The following is a 14,019-nucleotide window of genomic DNA, read 5'->3' as shown; positions in this document are numbered from 1 at the left end:
ACAGATGATGCTGTTAATATGGCTCTGCACTACATCCTACAACATCTTGAGTCTCCAAAGACCTATGCAAGGGTCCTTTTTGTAGACTTTAGTTCAGCATTCAATACCATCATTCCAGACATTCTTCTAACTAAGCTAAACCAGCTACAGGTACCGGAACAGACTTGTAAGTGGATCACAAGCTTCCTAACAAACAGGAAGCAACAGGTGAAGCTAAGCAAGATCACATCAAATACCTGTACAATTAGCACAGGGGCCCCCAAGGCTGTGTGCTCTCCCCTCTTCTCTCTGTATACCAATGACTGCATCTCCAATGATCCATTTGTTAAGCTACTGAAGTTCGCAGATGACACAACAGTGATTGGTCTCATTCGAGACAATGACGAATCCGCATATAGACGAGAGGTCGAACGACTAGCCTTGTGGTGCAACCAAAACAATCTGGAACTGAACACACTCAAAACCGTAGAAATGGTGGTAGATTTTAGGATAAACCCTTCCATACTTCCACCTCTCACAATACTTGACAACACAGTATCAACAGTAGAAACCTTCAAATTTCTGGGTTCTATCATATCGCAAGATCTCAAATGGACAGCTAACATCAAAAACATCATTAAAAAAGGACAACAAAGAATGTTCTTTCTGCGCCAACTCAGTAAGCTCAAACTGCCCAAGGAGCTGCTGATCCAGTTCTACAGAGGAATTATTGAGTCTGTCATTTGCACCTCTATAACTGTCTGGTTCGGTTCTGCAACCCAACAAGAAAAACACAGACTTCAGAGGATAATTAGAACTGCAGAAAAAATAATTGCTACCAACTTGCCTTCCATTTAGGACCTGTATACTGCACGAATCAAGAAGAGAGCCGTGAAAATATTTGCAGATCCCTCGCATCCTGGACATAAACTGTTTCAACTCCTACCCTCAAAACGACGCTATAGAGCACTGCACACCAGAACAACTAGACACAAGAACAGTTTTTTCCCGAAGGCCATCACTCTGCTAAACAAATAATTCCCTCAACACTGTCAGACTATTTACTGAATCTGCACTACTATTAATCGTTTCATAGTTCCCATCACCAATCTCTTTCCACTTATGACTGTATGACTATAACTTGTTGCTGGCAATCCTTATGATTTATATTGATATATTGATCATCAATTGTGTTGTAAATGTTGTACCTTGATGAACGTATCTTTTCTTTTATGTACACTGAGAGCATATGCACCAAGACAAATTCCTTGTGTGTCCAATCACACTTGGCCAATAAAATTCTATTCTATTCTATTCTATTCTATTCATGCCAAGGTGGAAAGACAAGATTAGAAGAACAACCGCTGTTGGTTATTCATTTAGTTAGACTGACTATTCACTTACACTTAAAAGAGCACAAGCAGGTCAAACAGGTTTGACCTATAGAAGAATGGATGAAAGGTCAAGAGAGGTACTTTATCACTCATAATTCTTTTATAATTGTTTGGCACTTTTTATCACTTAAGACTGCCAAAGAGTAGGAGCCAAAATCTTTTGGAAGAGACTTCACTTATAGATGGGACAACTTAATAGAACATAGGCTAGAGATTCACTATCCCCAAGGGATTTGAGATACTATTGGGTTAGTAATTTTGAGCATTCCCACATGATGTTATTGTAAAATAATAAACCTCTTGGATCAGATTACTTGTTTGTCTTCTTCCTCAATGGTTATATGAGTGCCTTCAGAAAACCCACAAACAAGGAATGAAGGCAGGGGTGGGCTGCTGGGGGTTTGCAGGGGTTCGAGAGAACCTCTAGCTAAGATTCTGTGAAGTTTGGAGAATCCCCAAATCCCACTCCTGGCTGGCTCTGTCCATCCCACCCCTCCCAGGAGTTGCCATTTGGCCCATTTTGTATGCAGGTAAGTGCAGGGCACGCACAGAGATTTGGGGAGGATGAAAAATGGACCTACTGGACGTTCGGTAAGGGAGCCTAAGGAGACCGTTTTCGTCCTCCCAGAGGCCCGAGGAAAGCCTCCAGAGCCAGGGGAAGGCAAAAACACGCACCCCCCCACCGCCATGGTGCAGGAGGCTGACTAGGCCATGCCCACCATGGCCACGCCCACCCAGCAACCAGGCAGAGAACCCCTTGCTAAAATTTTTGAAGCCCACCCCTGAATGAAGGCAATATCTACTGACATAATATCTCGCTTCAAAACATTTATTTTCACTGCCGTAGCTGTTCAAAAAAAAATCCCATCTCAGGCATTGAAAGGATCAAAAAGAAATTTAGATCTGTCTATCAAGACAGACATCAGAAAACTCTGAAAATCAAATTCCGAGGAAGCAAACAAGTACAAGAGCAGAAGTCAAAGGGTCTGGCTCCATTTTTATTTCTTTGTCTTTGTTCATATCACATTTCTTTCTCTGGAACTGGCTAAAACCCATGTCAGAAAAGACATCCTAAATAAACCCATAATGATCTAGGCTAGGGATCCAGGAATTATGAGCAATACAGAAAGTAGTGAAAGTCAGATGCAGATTAGAATTTTATTTCAGGGATCATGATCTCAGTTGCATGGTTTCTGTGCGTTGGAGAAAAGAGATTCATGGATGAAATAGTAGCAACTAAAATCATCTGGGTTTTTTCCTTTACCATATTCTGTCTTTTCTCCTTTTTTTTTTGAACCTTGATATCTTAATAAAGTGAATCACTAACTTTCATTCTAGGGAAAACCTCTGTAGCATATTTTTCCAAATTCAGTGGCAAGAAGAGGATTGCCACCTGTTTCCTTTTTAGTAAACCGTGGCAGAATGGGATTTACCTAGGAAAAAGTGACAGGTGGCAACATTACTGAGGTAGCTCCTAACTATTGTGTGGAAAGTTTAGTAAGGTTGGATGGGTAGTTTAGGCCCTCCCACCAACCCCACCACCACCACCCAGAAGCAGCAGGGCGTACTAGAATCTGCCACATTCTATGTATACCCTATGCACTATGTCCCTTTCCAGTAATGGGTAAACCTACCATTGGAAACTCATTCTATGTTTTTAAAAAACCATAACCCAGCTTCTGGCGGCAAACATTAAAAAAAATGGGCCTACCAGGAATATTTATGTTGTTGCATTTTTAATCAACGACTAAGCTGAATTTGGAATGATTTGGAATATATTTGCTTTTTATAAAAAAACGATGTTACTTATGAACTGTCATACTTGTTTATTTCTTTTAAGTATTTAGCTGCTGTCACCCATCTTAACTAGAAAATTATAATACTGACTCATAGTACAGATGTTATAATTCAAACATCTATTTTCAAAATATAAACAGGATTATTATTTTTTTTTTGAGTAATCAAATCAGACCATATAGAAATTTGAAAAACAGATGTTTCTTTCAGGCAAAACTTCTCAATTACTTGGACACTAACAACTGATGATAAAAAAAAAAGTCACTGGAAGCTCCTAATAACTACCCACATAAATTCCTCTATGGGTGAGGTCATTCTCTAGTATACTGTAGATCACAGCCGCAGGAATATGTTGAATGGATCACTACATTCTGGCAAGCTCTTTTCCAAAGTAAAATTTCCAATAAATTCCAAGCCAGAATGGTAGAGAGCATTAGACCAGGAGAGACATGTTTAAAACCAGGTCAGGGAAGATTCCCCCCTCCCGGCTTTTATGACATGCATTTTAATATCTTCAAAATGCAATGTGAATTCAGTGTAACTGGAAGATGTGCCTTTATACTGAACCTCATTGTACAAGATTAAGCTCACATAACATAGGTCACTGAACCTCATTGAACAAGACTAAGCTCACATAACACACAATGTCATTGTTTTATTTTGGTTTTGTAAGGTTTTGTAACCATTATATAAAGAGAGGCAGTTTGTACAGTGGTTAGGGCACATGAATTTTAGTCTCACTGTAGTCTTAAAGTCAACGTTTACACTGATTTAACATTGCATTTACATTCAGTGAGGGGCAGTCATTCTCTCTTACCCTTAAGAAGGAAACAATGGCAAATCCTTTCTTCGCCAAGAAAACTGCAGGGATTAGCCCAGTTGGTTATACCTTTAACCCAACTCATGTATTCGTTTAAACAGGAATGCAGGATATAAATTCAATAATATAAGTGGTAATAACCAGCCGCCAGTTAGATTAGACATTACTGAAGAATTGAAGATAGTCCCCCATTTTTCAGGGGAAAGTATCATACTGTTATTACCTCCCTAGTTTAATACACTGCTTTTTCTCCAGCAGCACAAAGTACATAGCACACACAAAAGTCCCTCCTCCCATTTTTCCCCACAGCAAGCACAGATTGGGTTGAGAAAGAGACCCAAATCTCCCAGAGAACTTTGATTGCTGGTTTCTCTGCTCCCAGTCCAACATGAAAAACTATTTTCAAAGTCTTTTGAGGCGGAAAGTGCTTCTGCTTCAGAAGTGGGTTTTAGCAGGTTCTGACCAGTTCTGGAGAACCGGTAGCGGAAATTTTGAGTAGTTCGGAGAACTACTAGTAAAAATTCTGACTGGCCCCACCCCCATCTATTCTCTGCCTCCCAAGTCCCAGCTGATCAGGAGGAAATGGGGATTTTGCAGTAACCTTTCTCTGGAGTGGGGAGGGAATGGAGATTTTACAGTATCCTCCTGGAGAGGGGTGGGAATGAAGATTTTACAATATCCTTCCCCTGTCACGCCCATCAAGCCACGCCCACAGAATTGGTAGTAAATTTTGAAACCCACCACTGTTCTGCTTCTCTCCAAATCACCTGTAAGAAAAAAGGAAAAAGGTTGATTGTCCTATTGCATGCAGTATTTCAGAGATATAATCTTCTTCCCCAAATTCTGGTAAAACTATAATATAATATTATATAATATATTATAAATATTATATTATCATCATATCATATCATATCATATTATAAATATAATATAATATTATATAATATAATAATTATATTATAATATAATTATAAGGGGTGTGCATAAGAGCACAAAAGTGCCTACCGTTCCTGTCCTATTGTTCTCTTCATTATATCAAATTAATATAGTTATTGCATATTTTTTTAGTTATATATATTTATATATTTCTTCAAGATATGTTGTTTTATCTATGACAATTGTTTGTGTATACTGTTGTGACAAAAAGAAATAAAAAAAACCAAATAATGTCCTTTCTCACCACCTTTGCATACGAAAATGTCAATGTACAGATGGAAACGAATTTACACAGTCCCTTTATTCAAATTGCCAGGTGAGGCGTTTCTTGTGACGGTTACAGACAGCATATTATCACACGCGGATGCCTTGAGATAACAGCCTAGCTAGCGCTTCGATAAATGGTGTAGGCAATATTGTAGGCAGATTTGACTGCATTCCCCAGAGTCCTCCGCGGCGCGACTACGGCAAGCGAAGAGTTCTAACTGGAAAAAAGGGTTGCCTTTGGACCGCTCTTTGACCCTAAACTAAAGGAATCTCGATGCTGGAAGCCAAGTGCCTAGCGTCGTGTTAGCTTCTATTCCCCCCCACCCCCACCCCCCAAATATTCCAAAGCGATAGACCAGGGTTCTCCGAAAGCGAAGTGAAAAGATCTTCGTTGCAGTGGGTAATTTGCAGACATGGACACTTCTGGGAAAGTAAGAAACCGTTTATTCTTCTTGGGGAGAAAGTAAACTAAGCTGTAAACTCATTTAAACGGGAAATGCATCTGTTAATTTGTGGTTAATCTTTGATGCGAGCCCCGCTGTTAAGATATGTAAATGACAGCTGGTGCTTCCCTCTTTTGTGTAGAACTAATAAAAGAAAGTAAACCTTATGATTCTTGATGAAGGTATCTTTTCTTTTATGTACACGGAGAGCACATGCATCAAGACAAATTCCTTGTGTATCCAGTCACACTTGGCCGATAAAAAATTCTTTTCTTTTCTATTCTATTCTATTCTATTCTATTCTATTCTATTCTATTCTATTCTATTCTATTCTATTCTATTCTACAGTAAACCACAGTTCAGCAAAACCAGGGGCTTAATGTACAGTTTAAAATGGCATATCTTCCTGCATGCTTTTGGTGAAATAATGGCAACAGTAAGATTTAATGGAACAATGTGGAAGAATTATAACTAGAAATCCATTTTTGTTTCATTGTATTCGGATATATAATGGACTACACTGGACTACAGTGTACCTTGATGAACGTATCTTTTCTTTTATGTACACTGAGAGCATATGCACCAAGACAAATTCTTTGTGTGTCCAATCACACTTGGCCAATAAAAATTCTATTCTATTTTATTCTATTCTACAGTCACCCCCCCACCCCCACAGCATTGCCACTCGTTGGCACAATGCATAGACAATGAGTAATTATGTGTCCTGCTTGTTGGATCACGGTTTGTCCTTAAACTGAGACATCTTAAGTAAATAGATCCTAATGGCTTTGCTTGCAAGACTTTAGCCGTAGTTATTGCACTATGCTTTGTGTAGTAAGCCTAACGCAACACAGATGAGCAGCATTCTCAAAATACGCTAGACTAAAATGCGGTTGACTTCTTTGTTGTTTACTATAAATTCAAACAATATGTTCAGTTGGATCGATTTCTATTTAAATATGTTTACTGTTGAGAGCCAGATTGATGTAGGAGTTAAGGCATCAGGCTAGAACTGGGAAATTGTCAGTTCTAATCCCACTTTAGACACAAAGCCAACTGGATGACCTTTAGCCAGTCACTCTCTCCTAGCCCTTGGAAGCAGGCAAACCATTTCTGAAATCTTGCCAAGAAAACCTCAGGGAGCTGTCCAGGCAGTCACCAGGAGTCAAGATTGCCTTGAAGGCTTTCTACCACCTTAAAATGGTTACAATTGCAGTCTAATTTTCATGCTATTGCAGCTAGATTGGCATCTGAAGCACATATAACTAAGGATTTAAGTTGCAGGAAATCCTAAGTGCACACATGGCTGCATTCATCCCTTACTTAGAACATATAATAGTTCAATACAGTACTGTATAATACATTATCTAGCGTGTATATGATTTCTGGAAAATGTATTAGATTATATTATAAATCACTGATTGCACCGAGTGGGGATTAAAAACCTCAGGAATAAAGTGATTTGTTAAGAGAATACTGTTAATTTATAATTGCTCAAAGAGGAAAGGGCGCCCTGTTGCACCACTAGACTTGGGGTCATAGCTCAGTTGTAGATCACATTTCATTTACTACTTTGTCCAAGTCCAAGTTTCAAAGTAAATTAAAAATGGGCAGAAAATGGGCTGGAAGCCAAAATTAACATTTTGGGAAAGTGAATTCTTGTTATGCCACAGAAAATACAGACTTTCTGATGGGAGAGGGAGCCTGGCAGGAGGGGATAGACACACACACACACTTTTTAAAAAAAAATATGGATGACCAGTCTGTTTGCAGCTTGCCTTAATAGTTGTCTCAAAAAATAGAAAAGCACCGACAGTTTTCAGCCCCTCTAGTCAGAGGGTACTCTAGGGATGAGAAAGATTACCACTGTCAGGTGTACAGTAGATAACATGATGAATTAATTTCCACTTTTTCTATATAGCAAAGAAATCCATCCACGTGTGCCCTGTTGCATTCCTTTATTTAAAAAAATTGTGTTACACAAAAGTGTCCACAGGATGGAGGCTTTCATTGAAATGTCTAGAGCAGGGGTGTCCAAACTACGGCCCGCGGGCCAACTGCGGCCCACGGGTCAGTTTTTATTGGCCTGCAGCAAATTCTGAAAGTATAATTTAATATGGCCCTTTTCGCGCTGCGAGGCTCGCGGCTCCTCCCCATGGGCGGGGAATAATGAAGGGAGGGGGCGGAGGAGGCGGTGAGCGGGAAAGAGGCTGCTGGCCGTGCCTGACCCCAGCAGTTCTACCCTCGCCTTCCTCGGGCCGCCTGGCGAGGCTCCTCGCGCCTCCCCATGTCGGACACGCGTGGCGGCAGTGACAGCCATCGAGAGGTGAGGAAGCGGCAAGCGGGAAAGTGGCTGCTGGCCGTGCCCGACCCCAACAGTTCTAGCCTCGCCTTCCTCGGGCCGCCTGGTGAGGCTCCTCGCGCCTCCACCCCTTGGGCATGGAATAACGAAGGGAGGGGGCGGAGGAGGCGGCGGCAAGCGGGAAAGAGGCTGCTGGCCGTGCCCGACCCCAGCAGTTCTATCCTCGCCTTCCTCGGGCCACCTGGTGAGGCTCCTCGCGCCTCCACCCCTTGGGCATGGAATAACGAAGGAGGGGCGGAGGAGGCGGCGCAAGCGGAAAGAGGCTGCTGGCCGTGCCCGACCCCAGCAGTTCTATCCTCGCTTCCTCGGGCCACCTGGTGAGGCTCTCGCGCCTCCACCCCTTGGGCATGGAATAACGAGGGAGGCGGAGGAGGCGGAGGAGGCGGCAAGCGGAAAGAGGCTGCTGGCCGTGCTCGACCCCAGCAGTTCTAGCCTCGCCTTCCTCGGGCCGCCTGGTGAGGCTCCTCGCGCCTCCACCCCTTGGGCATGGAATAACGAGGGAGGCGGAGGAGGCGGAGGAGGCGGAGGCGGCGGCAAGCGGGAAAGAGGCTGCTGGCCGTGCCCGACCCCAGCAGTTCTATCCTCGCTTTCCTCGGGCCACCTGGTGAGGCTCCTCGCGCCTCCACCCCTTGGGCATGGAATAACGAAGGGAGGGGGCGGAGGAGGCGGCAGCAAGCGGGAAAGAGGCTGCTGGCCGTGCTCGACCCCAGCAGTTCTAGCCTCGCCTTCCTCGGGCCGCCTGGTGAGGCTCCTCGCGCCTCCACCCCTTGGGCATGGAATAACGAAGGGAGGGGGCGGAGGAGGCGGCGACAAGCGGGAAAGTGGCTGCTGGCCGTGCCCGACCCCAGCAGTTCTATCCTCGCCTTCCTCGGGCCGCCTGGTGAGGCTCCTCGCGCCTCCACCCCTTGGGCAGGGAATAACGAAGGGAGTTTCAAGTTCATACCAAATACAAAACAAAAGCCAAGATCAGGGGTGTCCAAACCTGGTCTCTTTAAGACTTGTGGACTTCAATTCCCAGAGTTCCTCAGCCAGCTTTGCTGGCTGAGGGACTCTGGGAGTTGAAGTCCACAAGTCTTAAAGAGACCAAGTTTGACACCCCTGGCCAAGATGAATGAATATGAAACATTTTCCCCTTAAATGAAGATGATATCCACATATTGTAAACTGCACACTTCCTGCGCTGTCTGAAATCAAGTCTGCTTTTCCAAAGGCAGACCTTTCTGCTAAAAGGAGAAATATGTTTCTGTAATTACATCTCTCGTGACAGAATTCAACCAGCGTTTTCAAGATTTTTCTGTCATTGAAAAACAAATCAAGCTGTTCTCGACCCCCTTCCTGGTGGATGCAGAAGAAGTGGAGGAGAGTCTGCAGTTAGAACTGATTGAAATGCAATGTGATGATTCTCTGAAGAGTCAACATCAGCTTCTCTCCTCCTGACTTCTATCAGAGTTTGGATCATGCCAAGTTTCCTCTGATGAGACGCCACGCAAAAGAATGATGAGCCTGTTCGGCTCAACATACATATGTGAACAAACATTTTCTCTGTTAAATCAGAACAAAAGCAGACTGAGATCCAGAATGACTGATAGCCATCTCTGTGAAGTCCTTCGTGTCTCAACCACCAAACTTTCTCCTGACATCCCAGCCATCCTTCAATCCAAAGGACAGCATCACTGCTCCCACTGAGAGCAATGTTCTTCACATTATAGGCGAGTTAGAAATACACACAGTAATCATGTGTCAATATGTCACCTCTTGTGTGTGGCCGGGCCACACATGAATTTACTAGGCTTATATACTGTTTGTTGTCCAGCCGCATGCCTTTCTGAATAATTATATTTAAAAATATTACATTAAAATCAACATAACACAAACACACACGTACACAAACATAGAGATACACATGCACATATATATAACTCACACACATATAGTATACTTAAGCCTAAACTGTGCATAGGGACTACCCAGACGGCTGAAAAAAGTGATTTCTGACAGGTTCTCACACTTTTGACTGGTCCTCACACCTACAACTATCTTTACATTTTGCACCCTATCTTGTAACCGTGGTGAAGAGAAGCAGTTGTGAAATGAGTGATATGGTTGTTAAAAATGCTGCAATGGGCATAAATGTGAGGATGGTCATAAGTGTGAGGACTGGTCAAAAATTACTTTTTTTAGCCCTCTGAGTAGTTTCTATGCCCATAGCCACATCCACTCAGTCACATGAGCAGTTAGCCACGCCCACCAGCCACATGACCACCAAGCCACACCCCAAAATAAGCCACGCCCAAAGAACTGGTACAAAAAAAATTCACACACCCCACCCCCACCCCCAGTGGCCCGGGCCTTTGCTTATTTTTCTGTATTTGGCCCTCACTCAAAAAACTTTGGACACCCCTGGTCTAGAGCATCATCACATCTTTTCAATGCAAATTCTGTTCCTTTTGTACACACGTACATTCTCATGATGCATGTCCAAAGGGAGTAGAGCTTGTGGTGCAACCATGGGACACATTAGGTTTCTCATTTGAGCCTCCTGTGGAGATCTCTGGTGCTATATCTCAAGTGAGCTGATTACTCCCACTGGAATGGCATAAGAGGCTTTCTCTGTGAACCCCACCATGAGCTGCTACATTGAGAAGGCTTTTAGGCATAGACCAACTTGTGATGTTATAATAATGGGAAAGTTCTGCTACTTGGTTTCATCTACTTTGTGCTTTGTATAGGATGAGACTAAACATATTTAGCTTTGGTTTGGTTTTCCTAGGTTATCAAATGTAGAGCAGCTGTGGCTTGGGAAATCGGCAAACCACTTTCTATTGAAGAGGTAGAAGTGGCTCCACCAAGGTCTCATGAAGTTCGTGTTAAGGTAGTTCAATTTTTATGAGTAATTTTCCATGGACCTCTATTTTGGAAAGCACTGTTTTGTTCTTAAAGGAAAACTACAACTTGTCACTTCCTTTAATCTATTTTTCAAGCATTTGCCCAGCAGTTTGCTAAATAAATACTTCTATATTGCCAACCCTTAAATAGGTAAGAGAACAGTAAATGGGAATTGTTTCTCATTCACAGACCACAGGGTGCTCTGTTTGGGTTTACTAAATGTGTGCTGTGAATGCAGCCTTGCTTTTATTAAATTGACATTCGTAATCTCTACTTTACATGCAATTTTTCTGGCACCCTATTTGTAACCTCTTACACTCATTTCTAAGTATATTTTATTAGACATTTATGCAATAGAATTATACACCAATTTTTATTTGGGAGTCACAACCGTGTACACAGTATTTCTTATTTGTTTCCAAAACAACAACTCTGTGAAGTAATTTGAGCAAAGAGAGAGAAAAAAACTGTGATTGGTTCCATTACCCAGTCAGCTTCTGGGTCTAAGAATAAAGTAAAACTATGATCTCCCAATTCCTAGTCCATCAACTCAACCACTATATCAGACTGGATAAGAAGAGGCTTAAAGGTACAAAATGGATCCCTGAGGTTTTGCAAATTGAGGGTCTTTTCTGATCCCAAGAAGTGACACAGCTAATTTAAAGAGTTGTAGATAGGTTCTATGTGCAAGTTCCCATGTTTTCAAAGCACCTTTCACCTTCAAATCCAATGCAGTGCTCAGGTCAGCTGCATAGATCTAAATGAAAATAATGGTGTGGACAGGGATGCAAAGACTCATTCTGAGTTTGAATTTGCTCCACCAAGGTCTCATGAAGTTCGTGTTAAGGTAGTTCAATTTTTATGAGTAATTTTCCATGGACCTCTATTTTGGAAAGCACTGTTTTGTTCTTAAAGGAAAACTACAACTTGTCACTTCCTTTAATCTATTTTTCAAGCATTTGCCCAGCAGTTTGCTAAATAAATACTTCTATATTGCCAACCCTTAAATAGGTAAGAGAACAGTAAATGGGAATTGTTTCTCATTCACAGACCACAGGGTGCTCTGTTTGGGTTTACTAAATGTGTGCTGTGAATGCAGCCTTGCTTTTATTAAATTGACATTCGTAATCTCTACTTTACATGCAATTTTTCTGGCACCCTATTTGTAACCTCTTACACTCATTTCTAAGTATATTTTATTAGACATTTATGCAATAGAATTATACACCAATTTTTATTTGGGAGTCACAACCGTGTACACAGTATTTCTTATTTGTTTCCAAAACAACAACTCTGTGAAGTAATTTGAGCAAAGAGAGAGAAAAAAACTGTGATTGGTTCCATTACCCAGTCAGCTTCTGGGTCTAAGAATAAAGTAAAACTATGATCTCCCAATTCCTAGTCCATCAACTCAACCACTATATCAGACTGGATAAGAAGAGGCTTAAAGGTACAAAATGGATCCCTGAGGTTTTGCAAATTGAGGGTCTTTTCTGATCCCAAGAAGTGACACAGCTAATTTAAAGAGTTGTAGATAGGTTCTATGTGCAAGTTCCCATGTTTTCAAAGCACCTTTCACCTTCAAATCCAATGCAGTGCTCAGGTCAGCTGCATAGATCTAAATGAAAATAATGGTGTGGACAGGGATGCAAAGACTCATTCTGAGTTTGAATTTGCTAAATGTTATTTTTGTCATAATTTGCTTAAATATTAGTTTTGGCATAACCTCCCATCCCATTTTCCCCAAACGATGAAGCGATTGGGGCATGAATGCTTCCTAGTCCAAGAAACTATGTGACATCGTTTTGAAATTAGCTTACTTCAGTGCTTCATTTGGCATAAAAGTGTGGGATATTTATCTTTCATACTTCATAGGAAATTCCATACTAAATGTTTTGTTTTACATAACTGCTGCATTAAGAAGACTGCTGATAAATTAGAGCAGCATTTCCCAGTGCAGTTAGAAGGAAGGAAGTTAGAAGGAAGGATAAATTAAGGCATGCACAAAAGATAAACTGTGCAGGATAGTTTGAAGAAATGTGAATCGGAGCACTTTGATCCGATTTGAGGACGAGGCCTTCACAAACATAAGATAATTCTAGATACTAGCTTGTTTCAATGTAGTTGGAGCTCAGAATTTAAATATAGCTACAAACAAACAACTGACCACATTGGCATGCAAGACATTTATAAGCTAAGGAGAATAGGACAAGACAATCCTGCTGATGATGTTACCCATCGGTCTGGTAACGAAACGTTCAGAAACTACATTGAAACAAGCTTGGAGAGCAAATCACTGCCAAAATATTATTCATCTTTTTTCCGTCTTTAGGAGAATGGTTAAGATGGATGAGTGGAGTTAATAGCATGCCTTCCACTGATAAAGATAAACAGCATTCTGCCCCATGGTCTGGGGCATCAGAGTAATAGCATTTTTATATTTGTGTTTTCCTCCATTGTTTAGAATCCATTGGCTTGTCCATATTCACATGAGACTGTTATGCATAGATCATGGGAAGCCCCTAGAAACTACCCACATAACATCCGTGATGGTTGGACATAACTCTTTGTTCTGTATTATAGATAGTAGCCACCGGAATATGTGGGACAGATGACCATGTTTTGGAAGGTTCTTTCCCCAAAGTAGAGTATCCTGTCATTCCTGGCCATGAAGGAGCCGGAATAGTAGAAAGTGTTGGGCCAGGAGTGACATGCGTGAAACCAGGTACAGAGAAGAACTCCTCTGGCTTTTTCCATGTGCATTTTAATATCTTCAAAATACAATGGGTATCCAGCATACTGTATTTGCTATACGCTCTTGCCAAGATGGCGAACCTACGGCACAAGTGCCAGAGGTGGCACGCAGCATCATCTCTGTGGGCACGCGAATCATTGCCCCAGCTCAGCTCTACTGCACATGTGTGTGTGCCTCCCACCAGCCAGCTGGTCTTCGGGTCTCTACCACGCATGCGCTGGGGGTGGGGTGCATGGGGGGGGAGGCGTACATGCATGTGTGCGGGGGTGGAGCACATACGGGGGGCATGGACACATGCAGGGGGGTGGGATGCATGTGGGGGGCCACGCGCATTGCACTTTGGGGGTGCAAGCGCACACACTGTGGCCACTCAGTCTGGA

The 14,019-nt window shown here is 42.2% G+C and overlaps 2 protein-coding genes across 2 annotated transcripts in view; one reads left to right on the top strand and one right to left on the bottom strand.

The window, feature by feature from the left end:
- C8H4orf17 (chromosome 8 C4orf17 homolog) overlaps positions 1 to 14,019 on the bottom strand; it is a 130,722-nt gene that overhangs the window by 106,459 nt on the left and 10,244 nt on the right. The window lies entirely within an intron of this gene.
- The window catches only part of LOC131203166 (uncharacterized), a 50,354-nt gene continuing 41,824 nt past the window's right edge, over positions 5,490 to 14,019 (top strand). Inside the window, exons 1-3 of the mRNA XM_058193118.1 lie at positions 5,490 to 5,624; positions 10,769 to 10,870; positions 13,468 to 13,609. Coding sequence (XP_058049101.1) covers positions 5,607 to 5,624; positions 10,769 to 10,870; positions 13,468 to 13,609 — 262 coding nt within the window. The 5' untranslated portion in view covers positions 5,490 to 5,606. The remainder of the gene's footprint in view (positions 5,625 to 10,768; positions 10,871 to 13,467; positions 13,610 to 14,019) is intronic.

Source organism: Ahaetulla prasina, chromosome 8 (assembly GCF_028640845.1).
Source record: "Ahaetulla prasina isolate Xishuangbanna chromosome 8, ASM2864084v1, whole genome shotgun sequence".
Classification (NCBI taxonomy): Eukaryota; Metazoa; Chordata; class Lepidosauria; order Squamata; family Colubridae; genus Ahaetulla; species Ahaetulla prasina.
This window is presented reverse-complemented; position numbering and strand designations above follow the sequence as displayed.